The 18794-nt window shown below is 50.5% G+C and overlaps 1 protein-coding gene across 5 annotated transcripts in view; it reads right to left on the bottom strand.

Moving 5' to 3' along the window:
• RSPO4 (R-spondin 4) overlaps positions 1 to 15627 on the bottom strand; it is a 43458-nt gene extending 27831 nt beyond the window's left edge. For 2 of the 5 annotated variants that reach the window (XR_008516895.2, XM_002830144.4), the window contains exon 1: positions 15373 to 15627. Coding sequence is in view for 2 of the 5 variants with exons in the window: in XM_002830144.4 (XP_002830190.3) it covers positions 15373 to 15556 (184 nt within the window). In the remaining 3 variants the exon portion in view is untranslated. Of the gene's footprint in view, positions 1 to 14579; positions 14754 to 15372 lie in introns of all 5 variants that reach the window. The other 3 variants (XR_008516893.2, XM_002830145.4, XR_008516894.1) reach the window with 2 other exon arrangements.
• Positions 15628 to 18794: the final 3167 nt, after the last annotated feature.

The following is an 18794-nucleotide window of genomic DNA, read 5'->3' as shown; positions in this document are numbered from 1 at the left end:
GGGAATGATCCAAGTATGTGGAGGGAGAATGGGCAAAGACATTACAAGTAATTTAAAAAAGAAAGACAAATAGGACAATAACCATATGCAAAGCTGTTCTACTTCCCTAAGAATTTTCAAATTGAAGATGAGAACAAGAATGAAATACTACCATGACCTACAAGATACGGAAACTGTAAAAGACTCTGGCACCTTCTTTTGAGAAGGCAATTTAGGCAGAGTCTATTATCTGTAGCATGAGGTAGTAACAGCATTTTACAGGCAGTGTCCTGAGTTCAGAGAGGGGTAGGCACTTGTTAGGAGCCACACAGTGAATCATGGGAGGGAAGGAGCTAGAACTCAGACCTCTGGGTGGGCACCTTTGACTCTTTATCTCCAGCCAGCTGGTCTTCTCTATCTGGGCTAGTGTACAGCCTGGCCCCTGGCCCCTGTCTGGGTAGCCTAGGTCTGCTATATCCATTGCTGCACCATGCTCTGGGCCTGAGGATGGCTGGGGCACTGCTATTCCAAATGACACGTCTCTTATGATTACCCTGTCCTTCCTAGAGATGAAGCTTTCAATTAGTCCTGCTGGGCAGCAGCCTTAGAGGGTAGAGGTAGGACTCCAAGGTTTGGGATGAGATAAACCTGTTCCAAAATCCCAGCCCCACCTTTACTCCCTGGGACAGTTACTTAACCTCAGTTTGCTCATTTGTAAAATGAACACTGTCCAGGTGCGGTGGCTCACACCTGTAATCCCAGCACTTTGGGAGGCTGAGGTGGGAGGATCACTTAAGGCCAGGAATTTGAGACCAGCCTGGGCAACATAGTGAGACCCTTATCTCTATGAAAATAAAAATAAAAATAAATTAGCCAGGCATGGTGATGTGTACCTATAGTCCCAGCTACTCAGGAGGCTGAGGTGGCAGAACTGCTTGAGCCCGAGAGGTCAAGGCTGCAATGAGCTAAGATCGTGCTATTGCCCTCCAGTCTGGGTGACAGAGAGAGATCCTGTCTCAAAAACAAACAAGATTAAAATGGACACAATCACCCACCCACTGAAAAGCTTGTTCCTTCCACAAATATTTATTGAGGGCCTACTATGTGCCAGGCACTTTTCAAGGCACTACAGATACATCAGTGAATGAGACAGACCTTCCCCTCATTAAATTTACATCCTAAGTGGGAGAGGGAGATCATTTCAGAGAACCACAGGGAATTGAATTTGGGTACACAGAGTGGCAGGAGGGAGGGCCTGGGCCGCCTGGAAGGGCATCTCTGAGATACATAAGAAAGCACTCTTGGCGCAGGGACCAGTGGGTACAAAAGCCCAGAAGCGGGAAAGAACGTGGTGTGGAAGAGAGCAGCGAGGCCAGAGTGCAGTGACTGAGGGGAGAGTGGTGGGTGGTGAGGTCTGGAGGCAGAGGGGCCAGACCCCCAGGACACATGGATGAGTTTGGCTGGTGCTGGATTTTCCTGGAAGTGAGTTGGGAAGCCATTGTGGGTTGCAAGCCAAGGAGTGTCTGCCACCTTGAAAGCTTCTCTGGTGCTGAGGGGAATGGACTGTGGGGCAGGAGTAGAAGCTGGGAGCTCAGGGTGTAGGGACTCTGGTGATTCTAGTGGCCTGGACGAGGCTGGCAGCTATGAGAAGTGGGTGGATCCAGGGAGGGTGGACAGACAAGCTCTGCTCATGGGTTATTACGAAAATTAAAGGGTAAGTGACTTAGTCCACAGTGCAGCACATAGCACATGCTAGACAGATCTTAGCTGTTATTTATTTACTTATTTATTTATTTTTGAGACACAGTCTTGCTCTGTCACTCAGGCTGGAGTGCAGTGGTGTGATCTCGACTCAGTGCAACCTCCGCCTCCCAGGTTCAAGCAATTCTCCTGCCTCAGCTTCCCTAGTAGCTGGGATTACAGGCACCCACCACCATGCCTGGCTAGTTTTTGTAATTTTAGTAGAGATGGGGTTTTACCATGTTAGTCAGGCTGGTCTCGAACTCCTGACCTCAAGTGATCCACCCGACTCAGCCTCCCAAAGTGCTGGGATTACAGGCGAGAGCCACTGCGCCCAGCCAGATCTCAGCTTTTAAGAGACCTATACCTAGAATCCCATGACTGTGTCTACCCCACAGCCTCCTCCATAAATGCCCCAAATAGCTTCTGCCTCTCCCGGTCATTGGTTCAAACTGTGATTCCTTGACCTCTTGTTGCCTCTTGACTTTTGCAGGCTGCTGGGATGAAGTACTTGTTCTGAGTTCCTCTAGTTGTTATTTTAAGCAGACTGCATAGCCTCCGGCCCCCATCTCCCAAGCTGGTATGAAACCCAAGGCAGTATCTGGGGGCTCCCTAAGTCATCTTCCAAGTTGAGAATAGGTAGTAGAGTCACCCATTCTCACAACCGTGACATTCCACCCAGTCCAGGCTCCCAGACTAACTGCCCAGCCCCCAGAAGTAGAGAGATGGGAGGCAGCACCAGGCAGGAGGGAACCCAGGTTTGAGTCCTAGCTCTGCCACCTTGACCCTAGGAAGGCCCTTTGACCTCTCTGAGTCTCTGCACCTCATCTGCAAAATAGGAATGATGCTATTAAAGAATTGCTTGCAGGGTAAAAGTGAGGTAATAACCTGCGGAGCACCTGGCTGTGTGCCCAGCTCATACGGCAAACACTTACCAGGTAGGAGGATCCTAACGTTGTGGGCAATGCATACAAAGCCTCTGGTGCATTGTAGGTGCTCAGTAAATGGTAGGTTGCCAGTAGGGAGGAGTTGAATGAGAAAAGGGGAAAGAGACGCAGTGCATGGTGGGGGTGGCAGGAACACAAGGAGTTGGGGGCTCCACCTTGGAACCCTCTCCTGGCCCTGGGGGCACTATCTCCACCAAACCCAAATTCAGGCAGCTAGAGGGACCTGGGCCTGCACAGGCATGGAAATTCTGCACTCACTGTTAGTGGGCCTCAGTTTCCTCATCCGCGAAGTGGGAACCATAACCCTTCTTACCCAGTTATAACCTGGATTCTGGGCTGGAACCAAGATGAGCAGCTACAGGCTGTCCTACCCCACCCCCAGCTGGAGATGCGGGCCTCTGGGAGCTCTGGCCGATTTTCAAAGGGACCAGAACTGCAAAAAACAGAACTAGGCTAATGCTGGCTGAGTGTTCACAGTATGCCAGGACCTGTGCTACCCAGGTCCTTGTACTAAATCATTAAAACTTGCCATAACCCCACAAGGTGGGGGCTACACTTACTCCATTTGCAGGGATGAGAAAACTGAGGCTCAGAGAGGTGAAGGGGTTGGCCCAAGCATTCACAGGAGGAGCCAGGAGGAATGCAAAACTGAGCCCAGCTCCTAACTACTGGGGAGGAGCCTGCCTTGTGGCCTGTCACCAACTCCTGCCAGCTGGGCTTCCAAAGGCCGACAAATGCTATTTAAAATCATACCTTTCTCAGGGCCTGAGGCACACCAGGGATGGACTCCAAACTGTTTGTGGGGGCAGACAGGGAGTTATATCAGCCAAGTGAAGGCAGGAGGGAGAAGGCTACTCCAAGTGCCTTTAGTCTGGAATTGTTTGCGTTGCAGGGATGGAGCCCTTAGCAGCAACCCCCAGACCGTCAAAAAAGCTGGCTTTGCACACAAACGTCCTGAGTGTATGTTTTCCTTCATTCTTTCTCTTTCTCTTTTTCCTTCCTTCTTTCCTTCCTTCCTTCCTTCTTTCCTTCCTTCCTTCCTTCCTTCCTTCCTTCCTTCTTTCCTTCCTTCTTTCCTTCCTTCCTCCCTCCCTCCCTCCCTCCTTCCTTCCTTCCTTTCTCTTTCTTTCTTCTTTCTTTCTCAGTCTCTCTCTCTCTTTCTCTCTCTCTCTTTCTTCCTGGGGTGGGGAGTTGTTGATGCAAGAGAATAAGATGATCCACAAACTAAACTGGTTAAGCCAAAGCAGCCCTCAGCCAGAGGCAAGCGGGAAGTGTAAGCTGTTGGCTGGGGATACTCCTTGTGGGGGATTTTGAGCCCCTGTGGGGTGTTGTTCAAGCCAATGTCACTCGCCTCCAGGGGCAGGGAGTCTCCAGCTGATGTCTCTCTTAGAGGAAAATTCACTGCTGTTGAGCTTACTACCTCTATCAGAGTAGGGGGAAGGGGGACCCCAAGGACAGGGTCTGGCTTGCAGCACATGCTCCGCAGATGCGTGCCAACTGCAGGCCGTGATCCTAGGGCACAGTCGGAAGGCTGGTGGACAGAGGAGCATTGTCGCAATGGAGCGTCCCAGTAGCGTCCTCAGGAAGGCCCGAGGGCTGCTGCAGCAGCACTAACACTTGGAAGAATCCCTCGCAGGAAGGGTGGTCCAATGGTGACGAGTAGCAGATCCAAGCTCACACTCTGGAGTGTGACTTTGCTTGTTTATGTTAAAAGAAGGGGTCTCACCACATTGCCCAGGCTGGCCTTGAACTCCTGGGCTCAAGCCGTCCTCCCACCTCAGCCCCATGAGTAGCTGGGATTTCAGGCGAGAGTCAATGCACCTGGCTCTGGGGTGACTTCTTGTGAGACCTTCTTATACAGACTTTTTAATAAGATCAGAAAACCCAGACCATAAGGCAGAACAATCCCCCTCTCCCCACTCAAAAACCAATGGATTTGACCACACTGACAGCATGGTGAGCAACGATTTCCACTCTCCAAAGGTGAGGACTCTACAAAGTCAGATTAAAAAAGATATTTTTTTTGTGTCAAAATGAGCATGGGATTGATATCTAGGTAATACAAGGAAGTCCTATAAATTGACAAGAGAAGTTCAGGAATTCCAATTTTAAAAGTGGGAAAAATAAAAATAAAATGTTTAAAAAGTGAAAAAATAAAAATTAAAATGAAAAATCAGGTGAATAAGAATTACATGATGAAAACAAAGTTAAAATAACATTCAAAAACAAAATTAAATAACAAAATAAAAATTTAAAAATAAGGTACAAAAATGAAGTGTAAAAATCCATTCAAATAAAAAATACATTTGTAAAATAATTTAAATACATTAAAATTAATAAAAACAAAAATGTTAAAAATAAAAGTAAAATGTTTAAGTGAAATAAAATTTAAAAATGTAAGAATACATGAAAGAATTTTTACGAGTAAAATAAAAAATCAGCTATTTTTAACAATCTAAAGAATGAAGAAAAAATAATAGAAACATCAAAGGAGAGCAAGGTCTTGCTAGATGGATGCTGATGATGTGCTGTGAATTAAGGAGTCCGATTGGCTCAAATGCCTGCAGGGAGGCGGGGGAAGTGAATGAGGGGCATGGTGTAGGGGGTGAGAGGGGAGGAGGAAGTAAAAGCATACCCGCAGGCAGCATCTGACTCGGTTTTTCCAGCCCGCTGTAGGCAGAGGGCAGGATGTCAGGCCCCATCATGGCTTCACCCCAAAATAGCCATCACATCATTTATGCATTTGTAATGTGCTGGCAATATACACACACGCACACGCATGCATGTTACATCATCCCATCCTCACTGCCCCATCCTCACTGCCGTCCTCTGAGGTCCACTTTCTTTTTTTTTTTTTTTTTTGAGACGGAGTTTCACTCTTGTTGCCCAGGCTCTGAGGTCCACTTTCATAGAGGAGTGAACAGAGACTCAGAGAGGGTGGGTCACTGTGCCACAGTCACACAGCACTTAGGACCACCCTATCCTCTGAATCTGGCATGCTCAAAATGACCTTGTTTGGATGAGTTAGGGCTGCTGAGGACTTTCAAACAGAGGCAGGGCCATCTCTGATATCAGGCTCGAACGTTCTGTACACTAGGAAGAGCCCAACCCGCCTCCCATGACGCATGACAGTTATCACCATTAAAGAAACACTGACTGTCTTCCAGGGGGGTGACATGCATAGTGATCTTGAAAACCATATGAGGTAGATGCTCTTATTGTCCCCATTGTATTGACAGACAACATCGAGATTCAGGAGTCAAATACTGTCACCCAAGCATGGCAGTAACAGAACTGGCAGCTGAGCCCAGGACTGTCCACAGCCCAAATCTCACACTCCCTGCATGGCACCAGGCTCTCTTAACCGTCATCGACGAGCACTCCCTATGTGCTAGCAATGCGTTTGTCTATGTTTCATGCCTCACTTTGCAAATTAGCCAACAGGGGCACAGAAGGGAGAGATGACCTGCCCAAGGTCACTCAGCCAGTAAGTGGCAGAGCCCACAGCCCTCGTGACAGCCTGCCAAGCCCCCAGTGCTCATCCGGGACTTGCTAGAGACAGCTGTGCCCACTGGCCAACCCCAGAGCAGGCTCAGAAGGGCAGCTGTGACATTCCTTCTCTTCATGTCTCCACCCCGGCGGATGTGGGCTCTGCCGTCGGGCTCCAGGGAAAGTGGAGGCTTCCAGCGAAAGGGAGTGGTTTCCCCATGTGGCCTGGGTCCTCTGGGCTTGGGAATGCCTCTGTTTTGAGCTGGTGAAACAGAATTTCCCACCCCATCCGCAATGGCACATCAGAGCCCCCACTATGGGCCACAGAGCAAGGGACCTATGAATCATGCTGCATTACTGCAAGAAATCATTCCAGGGCAGGCAGTGGCGGCCCAGCATGGGACAGCAGTGTCCGGGTGGAGTTGGCGTCACCCATCCGGAGATGGGAAGCAGACCATTCCTGATGGGATCTGGAAGAATCTCCGAGGGCGGGGCTGAGGGCACATGTGTCCTGGATGCTGCTGTTCCACAGGGCTAGGAAAAAAGGCTCCAGCCCACAGAGACCTAGGAGCACATCACGACCTTTCCCCAGCCTGGCTGTGTGTCCTTGGCAAGTTGATTCCCCTCCCTGAATGTGGAAGGCCTCATCTGTAGAAGAGGGAGAATAATAGGGTCAAACCACTTCATGGGGCTATAATGTGGGTAGCCCAGGAGGAGGGCTGGCGTGGTGGTTATGGACTCAGGCTTTGGAAACAATTGTCTGGATGGAATCCTGGTTTTTGCCAAACTTACTCTGCCAAGCTATGGGGTAGAAACATGAAATTGCTAATATTTGGCTGTTTATGACCTACAAAAATGGCAACTGCATATACTTCAATGAATGCGCCTCTCTTTTAACTGCTTTCTCCTCTGTAAAATGTGGGTAATAACAGGCCCCTCAGAGGGGTGCTGTGAGGATGAAATAAGGCTGGGAGGCAATTAAGTTCAGTAGTTAGAGCTGGGCTCTGGGACAAGGAAGGATTTGAACCCTGGCTGAGTGGCCTTGGGCAAAGTTAATTAACCTCCCTGTGCCTCAGTTTTCTCGTCTGTAAAACAGGAATGCTACTGCCCACTGCACAGGTTTATTAAGGTAATTTAATCAATTAATACATACAAAGTGCGTAGAACAGTGTCTAAAATTGTTACATAAAATAAAAGAATGCAGGTAACATCTGGCATCTCCTGCACCCTCACGTCTACTCACATAAATGCTCAACCACAAAACCAAATCCAAAGTGACTTTTGTAAACCTTTGATGCCAATGAAAGTTAAGTATTTTTAAAGAAAAAATATGTTTTGGGGAACATATATGTGTGTAGAGATGTAGGTGAGGAGTGTGCTCCCCAGTGTCCACCCCCAGGGCTGTTCTATGTCCTGATGGTGCCTATAGCCCAAGACTCTGAGGACAGGACTAGCCTTGAGGCCATGATGGCTCCGTGGCTTGATCTCTTTCACAAAATCACACAGCCAAACCTCAGACCCTATGGAGAGGCTCCACCTTGCCCAGGTAACTCTAGAGGCCCTTAAGAGGCACCCAGCCCTGGGTTGGCCTCTGGTTTTTAAGAAATTCCTGCAGACAGCCTTGGATGTGTGGAAGCCCTCCAACTTCCATCCTGTCTTAATTTTTTTTGAGACGAAGTCTTGTTCTGTCACTCAGGCTGGAGTGCAGCAGTGCAATCTCAGCTCACTGCAACCTTTGCTTCCCAGGTTCAAGTGATTCTCACGCCTCAGCCTCCCCAGTAGTTGGGATTACAGGTGTGCACCAACACACCGGCTAATTTTTGTATTTTTAGTAGAGATGGGGTTTCACCATGTTGGCCAGGCTGGTCTTGAACTCCTGGCCTCAGGTGATCTGCCTGCCTCAGCCTTCCAAAGTGCTGGGATTACAGGCGTGAGCCACTGTGCCTGGCTCCCTCCTGTCTTCTGACATTTGTCCCAGCCCTGAGAAAAACGACAAAGCACACTGAGCATTTCCAAGTCACATGGGGGGAAACTGAGGCTCTGAGAGGCTCTCAACCTATCAGGCTCTGGAGCAGGCTGCCTTCCTCTACCAATTCAAGTTTTGCCTTCACCGCTAGTCTCCTGCACCCTCACTCCTACTCACAGCTGGGTGACCTTGAGTAAGGTACTTCCCTGCTTGAGTCTCCAATTTTATAAGGATTGGTCTCAAAGGTCTCACTTGGCCTTTTTGGCCTTAACACTTCATTATTCTAGAACCCTTCTCCAGAATTTCAGAGAGAAAATGAAAGCTGAATTGCTCTGCAAACTATAAAGTGCTACACAAACAAGAAGGTGGTTAATGGCAGCATTAGATCGGTTTTCAGGAGAAGTCTACCGTAGGCAGGATTTGCTGTGGGTTTTGGAATTAAGAAGACCCAGCTCACACATGTATTTGCAATGTCACTTTGGATAAGCCAGTTCCCCTCTCTGAACCAACTCCCCTCTTCTGTAAGCTGGCGGTGGGGGCATATCCACCAGGCAGGACTGGGGTGAGGACCAAAGCAAAGGAGCGTGCAATGTCTGCCACGCCCTGGCCGCGCAGAAGTGTTTGATGCAGGAGGAGATTTAGGGCCCCAACACATCATTCTACCTTCCAGGAGCTAAAATCCACACATCTGGGGAACGATGTAGCTGTCAGATTCAGGGCGATTAGAAACAAGCATCTGAACTAAGGCAATTGTTTGGAGCTCCAGAGACAGACTCTTGGCTTACATCCCAGCACCCCTGTCTGTTGCTGTACCACCCACTGGGCCTCAGTCTCCTCATCTATAACATAAAGATCCTCCTGGAATCTGCCTCTTACAGCTGTCAGGAGGGCCTCCATTAGGCCATGACTGAAAGGGGCTGAGCACAGAAGATGGGCTCAGCTGGTCCAGCAGCCTCCACACTATTTTGACAATGGTAAGAAATACATTTTTATATCAGTAGACACAGTAGTACACACATGCACATGCATGCACACACTCACATACATCCACATATATGTGCATGCACACTTACCCACTCATACACCCATTCACATATATGTGTAAACCGAAACACATTTCTCAAAATAATAGTTTTCACACTTGCAGTGCACTCTGATATATTGTAAAAAGGAGGCTGGCAAAAACCGTAGCCCCTGGACCAAATTTGGATGTTTTTGTGTTGCCTGTGAGCTAAGAAGAGTGGAGTATGTGACAGATCGTATGTGGCTTGCAAGGTCTAAAGTATTTACTATCTGACCCTTCGCAAAAAATGTTTGCTAACCCCACTCTATTGTATTCAGTTCTATTCCATTCCATTCTGTTCCGTTCCATTCCGTTCCATTCCATTCCATTCCATTCCATTTCATTCGAAAATGCTGGCTATCGCTAAATTTATTGTCCTCACCTGCTGATGCATTGTAAATCTCAGCTTGGAAAACTTTAATGGGAGCTTCGGTTTTTTCACCAAATGGCAGGATGGATGAACAAACCCTATCCATGTGACACCTTAGCCAAGCAACCTCCCCTCTTTTGTCTTGGATTCCTCAGCTGAGGCTGGGACCACCACCAGCCTGCTCTCAAGGGTGTGTTGAGGTGCAGCCTCAGAGGTCTTGTCCATGATGTTCTCATTGATGGATCTTAAGAGCCCAATAGTAAATACTTTAGGCTTTTTGCACCACATACGATCTGTTGCATATTCCAGTATTCTTAGCTTGAAGGCCATACAAAAATAGTCCTCTGGCAGCAGAAATGGAGGAACACCCATCTCTGCTGTCCTTTTCAACACCCAGCCCAGGGCCTGGCCCAGAGGAAGGACCCAATAAGTATTTCTTCATGATGATGGTGACTGAAGAATGGTACCCAAGGCCCTCCAAGACTGGACTCCGGCCCAATCTGCAATCAGAACTTCACCTCCTTTGGCTACGCGGTCCCTTGTGCCCTTTCCACCTGGCCACACTCTCTCCTCATCCTGCAGAGGTCCTCACCTTACTGCTACCTCTGCTTGACAAAATTCTAAATCCTACTCCCCGCGATGGGGTTCCTCTCAGACACTTACACCTTGCAGCCCTGGCAAATCACTGACATGATTCATTTCTACATCTATTGCACAGGCTTCAGAGCCTCCAAAACTCTGGGTCCAGGTCCTGGCTCAGCAGCTGTGAGCTCCTTGGCAGGCCATTGATGCTTTCTGAGCCTCAGTTCCCATGTCTGGGAAACAGGCATAACACAAGGCAGTGGCAGAGTGAGGATGCGCAGCCCCACCTGCACAGCTCCTGGCACATGGCCTGCCTCCCTCCTTCCTCAGTGGCCTCAATCTCAGTGGCCTGAATCTCCTTCGGTGGCCGGGCAGGGGGGTTGGATGGTTTCCGTCCACAGGAGAGGGAGGTGGGGCCCCCCGTGGTGGGGCGATGGGATGGAAAAGCAGCATCTCTTTTGCACCCAGGCTTGGCTTCAGAACGCTGAGTGGAAGAAGGATGGCAAATGGAGCTCAGCTGATTGACCACCTACTATGTGCCAAGCATTCAGCTTTCCATTTCTCAACCAGCCCCTTTGTTATGAAGAAACCCAAGCCGAGAGACCCAAGGTTACATTCTATTAAGACTCAGCGCCATTCCCTCAGCCCTCAATGTCCAGTCATTACCCACCCCCGCCCTGTAGGAATCCCTTTCAGAACTACCCCTGCATCTAAACCTGGCTTCACCTGGATGCCAGCACCCAGGGGACATACCTTGTTCTGTGCCCAGCGATGGCACCTGCTTGCCCAGGGCTTGGTGCATCTGTCTGTGTACAGGAGACAGTGCTGTCTGCCTGGCCCTCCACATGGGGCTTTGCAATTTAAACAGAAGTGTCATATTCACTCCACATAACAGGCCTCTGGAGTGGGCACTGCCACAGTCAATTTACAATAAAGAAAAACAAGCTCAGAGAGGGGAGAAGGTTTGTTCCGGATGCACCACAAGCAAGAGGCAGAGGTGAGCTTAACCCACATGAGACCCCACTTCCTTCTGGTCCAGGGCATGTCTGCTCTGCTGTAAAATGGGAAGGGAAAGTGGTCAAATCCTTATGAAGCCCCTACTGTGTGCCTTTGGCCCCCTTCCCTCTTGGACTGCAGTAAATCTTCCCAATTGCTCAGAGAGGTAGGTGTAAGTTTTCCCGTTTCACAGATGGGGAAGCATGGATGGGAGAAGGCATGTGGCCTGCTTAATGTCACATATCTAGGGTAGGAGAGGGCTCAAGGTTTGAACCCAGGGCTCTTCACTTTGCCCCTTGCTCGCTCAGGTCTAGAAAGATCCAGAAGCCCCATGTGAATGTGAGGGTCCCTCCCCAGAAGGCCTTGGATGTCAGGGAAAGTCAGTCACAGGCTGGCATCTCCTCCTTGCCTAAATGGACCTCCATATCTAGGGATGCGAACCAGGGCCCCCTCACTCTGCCCTACTGTCCCATTGCCAGGACACCCCAGCATGTTTCAAAAAAATGTCCCCATCTGGTTCTGATTCATTTATACTTAATTAATCAACATGCTGTTTTGTAAGAGACACTTGAGATCCAAGAATCTTTCTCAAGTCTTTTATTTCATTCTTTCTTAGAAACAGAAAAATTGGTCTTCATTAAGACCCAGTGGCGCTGGAGCCTGAGGAAGGATGGGCCTGTGGGTATTGGGCCTTAAGGGGGCTGAGAGGGCAGATGCCAGCCCAGCACCTCATTCCTCGGGATTGTGCAGACCTGGCCAAATGCTAAGGCCAAAGACTCAGGCATGGGGGAGGCTGGAGAAAGGTGGGAAAGGGTCATCCCTCTATGTTGGCAACTCCCCAAGGACAGGCCCAGGGCTGCTCACCTGGGTATCTCCAAGGTCCCCAACACAGAGCCTGGCACAGAGGCTGCCCTGTGAAACTTGTTAAATGAACAAGTGAATGAATGAAGCACTGCCAATACCCAGGTGTTTTCAGGACACATTCTCCTGCCAAAGTTAGATAAGGTCAAAGCTGGTAGGACCCTGAGGGATTGTGTACAGAATTTTCCAAGCAGATGCCTTATGAGAAATGGTCTCTGATGCGTAATATGTTTGGGAAAGGTCACTCTCTCTCTCTCTCTTTTTTTTTTTTTTTTTTTTGAGACAGGGTCTGCTCTGTCGCCCAGGCTGGAGTGCAGTGGCACAATCACGGTTTACTGCAGCCTTGATGTCCTTCCTGGGCTGAAGCGATCCTCCCACTTTAGCTTCCTAAGTAGCTGGGACTACAAGTGTGTACCACCACCACCATGCCTGGCTATTTTTTGTATTTTTTTATAGAGACAAAAAATGTATTTTTTGTAGAGTTTTGCCATGTTGCCCAGGTTAGTCTCGAACTCCTGGGCTCAAGCTATCCTCCCATCTTGGCCTCCCAAAGTGCCAGGATTATAGGTTTGAGCCATCACACCTGGGTTACACTGTCTATCTCCACCTCTTCAGCATGCTCTGATTAGTCTCACAGCCAAGAAATCTGCTAAACCCAGCATTTCCCAATCTATTTGACCAGAACTCCTGTGGCTGCCTTGCAAAATATGCTACAGGAAGGGTTTATCTAGCTCTGGTCCCCACTGCAGTGCCAGTGGGACACTGAGGCTATGGGCGGGGGACAGAGAAAATCCACTCACCCAAGTTCACATGACACAACTGGGTCAGGGGTGTGGCTGAAATCCAAGGCTATTTCCATTGTATCCAACAAATAAATGGAGCCCTAAGCCTCTTCTGAAGATGCTAGGCAGGTGCGTGTCCCAGAGGCAAGAGATCAGGTACTGCAGGAGGGATGCCGAGAGCCCCTCGCCAAATTGTGGCCATATCCCTACCTCCTCACTGAGCTCCTGGGGAGGTGGTTGTGAGCTGTAGATGGGGCAGGGGGTAAAAGCGGCAGGATAGGAATTTTTCATTTTTCTTTTTTGTCTTTTTTGAGCTGAGAAGCATCTTAAAGTCTTCTAAACCAGCTCCTTTTTGTTGTTGTTGTTGTTGTTGTTGAGACAGAGTCTCACTCTGACAGCCAGGCTGGAGTGCAGTGGCATGATCTCGGCTCACTGCAACCTCTGCCTCCTGGGTTCAAGCGATTCTCCTGCCTCAGCCTCCCGAGTAGCTGGAATTACAGGCGCCCGCCACCACACCCAGCTAATCATTGTATTTTTAGTAAAGACAGGGTTTCACCATGTTAGCCAGGCTGATCACAAACTCCTGACCTCAAGTGATCTGCCTGCCTTGGCCTCCCAAAGTGCTGGTATTACAGGCATGAGCCACCACACCTGGCCTAAACCAGCTCCTCTTTAGATGAGGAAACTGAGGCTCTGAGAAGGGAAGACCAGCACACCTCAGAAGATACCTTCTCAGCATTATGTCAGGCAGATTGGGATTCGAGCCTGCTTTGCTACTCACCTGCTGTGCAACCTTGGACAAGTCAGTTTCCTTCTCTGAACCTCAGTTCCCTCATCCAGAAAACAAGCATCTCTCCTCTCCCCCCACTAGGCCACTGTGAGTAGCCAAAGACACAGTGGACAGGAAATGAGAATGATTAATACTTACGAGCACCCATTAGGAGCCTGTGTCCTTAGCTACTCCTTTCCCATACATACTAAGTCAGTCTTGCCCACAATCTTCCTTATGAGCAGGATACTTAAGTAAAAGATGGGTTGATGAACGGAAAGGGGGTTTGTTTGATTTTTTTGGTATTGTTTAGAATGGAGAAAGATCTCAGAGATCTTCTAAAGGACCCTCAGATGGGTAAAGTGAGGATTGGAGAGGCAAAGTGACTTATCCAAGGTCACTCAGTGGGTAACTGGGGAAGCTGGGATTTGAACTCAGTTGACCTGGCTCCAGAGCCCATGCCCCTAACTACTAAACAAAGGCCATTCACAAAGGAGTGTCCCCATAGAGTCCCAAACTCACCCCAGCTCAGCTGAAAACCACACACCTCTCCAGTCCCTTGTCCCACTGTCACAGCAAGAACTGGAGCCTCTTGGGCCACAGTCTCCCCAACCCCATCCAATCCCACCTCCCAATTCTCCCACAGCCTCTGTCTGCTTCCTGCTCCGTTCCAGGAGTGACTGCGTCGTTGTAGGGCTTTCACACAAATGGAAGGCCCCAGAGGGCAAGCCATTCTCTCTCATTTTCTCTCCCCTTTATCCTTGCTCAGACCCGATGCCAGGGCTGGAAAGAGAGAAGACACCAGCTGGACAATTCAGCAGTTATTTAAACCAGTCTGAGCCTTGGAATCCCAGGCTTTATTAAAACTGGACGATCCCTATGCCATGAGGATATAGTTGGGATTTGATGAGCTAGGACATGAAAAACCCGTGGCACAGTGGCTGGCATTCGGCTGCTGATCTTAAGAGTGGCACTTGGAGGCCAAAGGGCTGCCGAGCTCAGGCAGGCGATTTGCTCACTTGCTCACCCACTTACCCTTCTCTGAGGCACAGGCTCTACCAACTCCTCCTCTGCAGGGACAGCCTCCAACCCACCTTCTGAGGATGTTCTGACTCTCACAGCGAGGCTGTGGCATAGGACTCCCAGGTGAGAGTGCATGCGGCCCCTGGTATATTTACAATCTGAACCTTGGCTCATCTTCCGAGTGGCCTGAGAGGTCAAGATGGAAAAACTAAGGCTCTCTGAGGGGCTGGACTTCTTCTAGGTCATCCCCTATTAGAATAAGTGAACCTGAACTCAGGTCTCTCGTCTGGCTGAACTCAACAGAGCGGGGCCATGGAGGATCACTGCCCTCTGGGAGGTGACACCAGGAGTCAGGGTGAGTGATGAGGCTGGGACTGGGGCCTCTGGACGCCCAGCCCAAGGCTCTCTATGTCACTTCCTGGCCGAGCGTGGATGCTTGGAATGGCTTCTACGCCACTGAGTCTGTCACCTAGTCCCTGTGCCCCCCAGGCTGGCTCTTGAGTCTTCTGTCTCTGCACGAAGCCTTCCTCCTTTCTGCTGACCATGCGGCTGCTACAGAGAGCCCCGCTACCCTCTCCCTTCTGGGTGAGTCTCCTTGGCTCACCCTGCTCAATGGCTCGCTCAGTGGGTGCCCTGGAGCCTCAATCTCCCCATCTTAAGTGAGGTTGAGACTCGTCTGGAGGAGCGAATGATCCAGGGCGCCAGGCACCAGGCAGATGCCCCCAAAGCCGCCGCCCCCGGTCCTCCAGCCCCCGGTCTGCCCCGCAGCGCCTGCCCGGCCGCCCTGCCCAGCCACCCCTTGTACCTTGCTTCTTCCTTCGGTTCAGGGCGAGCGTGTCCACGGCGTGGGCGACGAGCAGGAGCAGGCAGAGTGGCGCCCGCATCTGGGCAGCCTGATCCGGGCTGGCGCTCCCCAGGCAGCCCGACGGCCCGACGGCCCGGCGGCGGCACGGCGGGCACAGGGGCTGCTGTGGGCGCGCCGGGCGCATCCGCCAGGCGCGGGTCGGTCCGGCCGCCAGGGACCCGCGGTCCGCCCAGAGGCCGGCCGCCAGGTCGAATGAGGGCGTTGGCGGAGCCGGGGAACTGCCCTGGCGGGGAGGAGCCGGCGCGGCGGGGGCGGCGCGTTAACCAGCTCGGGGCCCGGGAGCGCGGGGGGAGGGGGCGGGGGTCACTCGGGTCAGGGTCCTCGAGTTCGATCTGTCCCGCAGCCCGCGGTCTTGCGTCTTTCCTGCCTCCAGCACTACCCCCGAGCACGTGTACATGCCCACCGTCAGCCACAGGTACGCACGCGCGCGCAGGTACAGATGCGCGGACACCCGGAGACCCTTACGGTCTCCCGCGCCCTCTCAGCGTCTGTGATTTTCTTTCCCTCCCCCTGGCCGCCTTTCTCTGTTTGTTCCTCCTTCTGGCCCTTAAGGACAACTCCTTGGCTCCTGCTTTCTCGGTCTTTCCGCGGCCCGCCCTCCCCGGCTCTGCCCCCGACCCTGCCTGGCTGTTCCTGCATCCTTTACTCTTGCCGGCCGTCTCTCTCTCAGGCTCACTGTTTGTGTCCTCCTGGCTGGGCCTCTGGTTCTCCCTTTTCTCTGTCTCTCCCTTCAACCCCATCTCTCCCCTTCTTCCCTCCTGCAGGGTGGGGTGTTTGCGGGGCTCCTGCTGCCTGGCTTTCTCTTTTTCTCTCTACTCTGTCTCATTTTTTTAACGGAGTCCTGAGCCCCTTCTGGCCACTAACCCTGAATGTTTCCTGCGCAGCCTGCGGGGATCATCTACTCTGACTCAAAGTGACCAGCACCTCATAAATCCGCTTGTGACAGGGCTGGGGACCTGGACTGTGTTTCCTCCAACCTTATCACCAGGACTGGGAGCAGCTGGTTCGAGTTTAACCCTTTCAGAGCAAAATTCCTCCTTCAACCCGACAGCATGCTCACCTCTCCTGTCACTATAACCACGAAAAACAACAACAATAATGCTAGCTATCATTTGTGAGGCATATATGGTGGGCATTGCTAAGAACTTTACATATAATAGAGTCTTCAAAACAACCCAATGGTTTGGGTTTCTATTCTGAGTAATCCCACTTTTCTGGGGAGTAAAGGGAAGCTCAGAGAGGCCAAGTGACTTGCCCAAGGCCACACAGCAGGTCAGTGGCCATTCTGGTCCAGTACCTGCCCCTCTTAGCCACTTCTCAGGCACAGACTCATCAGAATGGAAGAGGCCTTGGAGGGAGGCCCAGAGAAACTTACACTTGACACTCTCTTGCTGAACAATTGTCCTTCCTTTATTCTTTTCTTTCTTTCTTTCTTTTTTTTTTTTTTTTTTTTTTTTGAGATGGATTTTCACTCTGTCACCCAGGCTGGAGTGCAATGGCGCCATCTCGGCTCACTGCACCTCTGCCTCCTGGGTTCAAGTGATTCTCCTGCCTCAGCCTCCCAAGTAGCTGGGATTACAGGCGCCTGCCACCACACCCAGCTAATTTTTGTAGTTTTTAGTAGAGACGGGGTTTCACCATGTTGGCCAGGCTGGTCTCAAACTCCTGATCTCAAGTGATCCACCTGCCTCAGCCTCCCAAAGTCCTGGGACTAGACATGAGCCACCCTGCCCAGCCTGTCCTCTTTTTTCCTACATGTGGCACTTGCTCCAAAAGAAATGGAAGGTAAATGCTGGTATCTCCTCCAGCTCCTTCTCCCAGTGCAATGAAGGACACCTGAAGGCATGGCAGGGGCAGGGGAAACACACAGAGAGTGTGGCAGCTGAAGGTACAGCCCTAGCCTGGCCATTCTTTCTGTGTGGCCCCAAGAACACTGGCAGACAACACTGAGATCTTGGTGGAATGTCAGAGCCAGCCCACCCAAAGTGCTCCATTTCACAGATGAGACCACTGAGGCTTCAGGACTGGGGGTGCCTAGATTAGGCCACCCAGTGAGTCAAGGACAGAGCTGACATGCACATCCAGGTGTCCCACTGTGGTAGTCACCATGGCCTGCAAGGCCCTCTTGTTCTGATATCTCTGATCTCAGTCTTTCCCACTGCCCCACCCTTCTCCCTTTAGCCTTAGAGATTTCAGCCCTTGATTATTTCACAAACACCACAGGCCTCTCACACCTCTGAGCTTTTCATGTTGTGGGGCCTCTCCATGGAATACCATCCTATATCCTACCTCCTTCTTCACTGCCTCTGCTCCAGGAAGCCTTCCCTGATTCTCAGGCCAGGTCCAGTGCCTCCTCTGGGCATCCACAATCTCTTTATCACAGCTCTGATCACATCAGGTGGTAACAATGGATGTGTCTGTTCTCCCTCCAAACTGCCATCTCTTTCAAGTCAGAGCCAGACACACAGCGGTGCTCAGAATGTTTGCATAATGAATGCATAAATAAATGAATGGTGAATGAATGAATTATCCAGATGCACAAGTCTCCCAGCCTGTACATGGAATGCAGGTACTTGGAGAAATGAGGTGACCCCAGAAGATCAAGCCTTAGGAAAGTGGAGGTCATTCCCTTCCCCACTACCCCCAGTACTGGAGTCTCCAAAGTCCAAAGGGGAGAGCTTCCATATGAGCAGGGCCAGAGAGGTCCAATGTGCATTGTGAATTGACAGCCAGCCACATGGCTCTGCAGGACGAAACTGCTCACCCCTTCTTGAATTTCTTCCCCTATTCTTTCCCCACTGCCTCTGCTCTAGCTAGCCTCGTGTTTCTCAGACTCTTGTCACTCATCCTGCGGTTTTTGCTGTTCTCTCTGCCTGGAAAAATCTTTCCCCAGATATGTTTGGGGGCTTGTCTCCCCTCGATGTTGCCTCCTCAGAGAGGCCCCATGTGACCACTCCAGTAAAATGGACCACCATTCACTTTATCCTCTTGTCTTGCTTTACCATCCATAGTACCTGTTCATGTCTGTCAGTTCCTGTTTGCTTGTTTGTTCCATGAGGACAGGAATCTTCTATTTTGTCCCTATGTGCCTTACACTGCAGTGATTAAGACATACTTGTGGAATGGATTTTTTTAAAAAATGAGTGAATGAATAAGCACTCATTCATCCATAGATTCATTGTGGGACCTCAAGTACTTTCTGTTCTCTTAGGCTCAATTTCCCCAGTTGTTCAATGGCACAGATGGGATTTCGTGTTCTGTGAGAGCCCCTTTAGTGCTTCCAGAATTGGATATTTCTAGGGTTCTAAGGCCCAGAACTCAGGGCCCTTCATGCCCCAAGATGCTCAGAGGGTGTTTGGTTC

Source organism: Pongo abelii, chromosome 21 (genome assembly GCF_028885655.2).
Source record: "Pongo abelii isolate AG06213 chromosome 21, NHGRI_mPonAbe1-v2.0_pri, whole genome shotgun sequence".
NCBI lineage: Eukaryota > Metazoa > Chordata > Mammalia > Primates > Hominidae > Pongo > Pongo abelii.
Note: the sequence above shows the minus strand (reverse complement) of the source record. Positions and strands in the feature narration are given on the sequence as shown.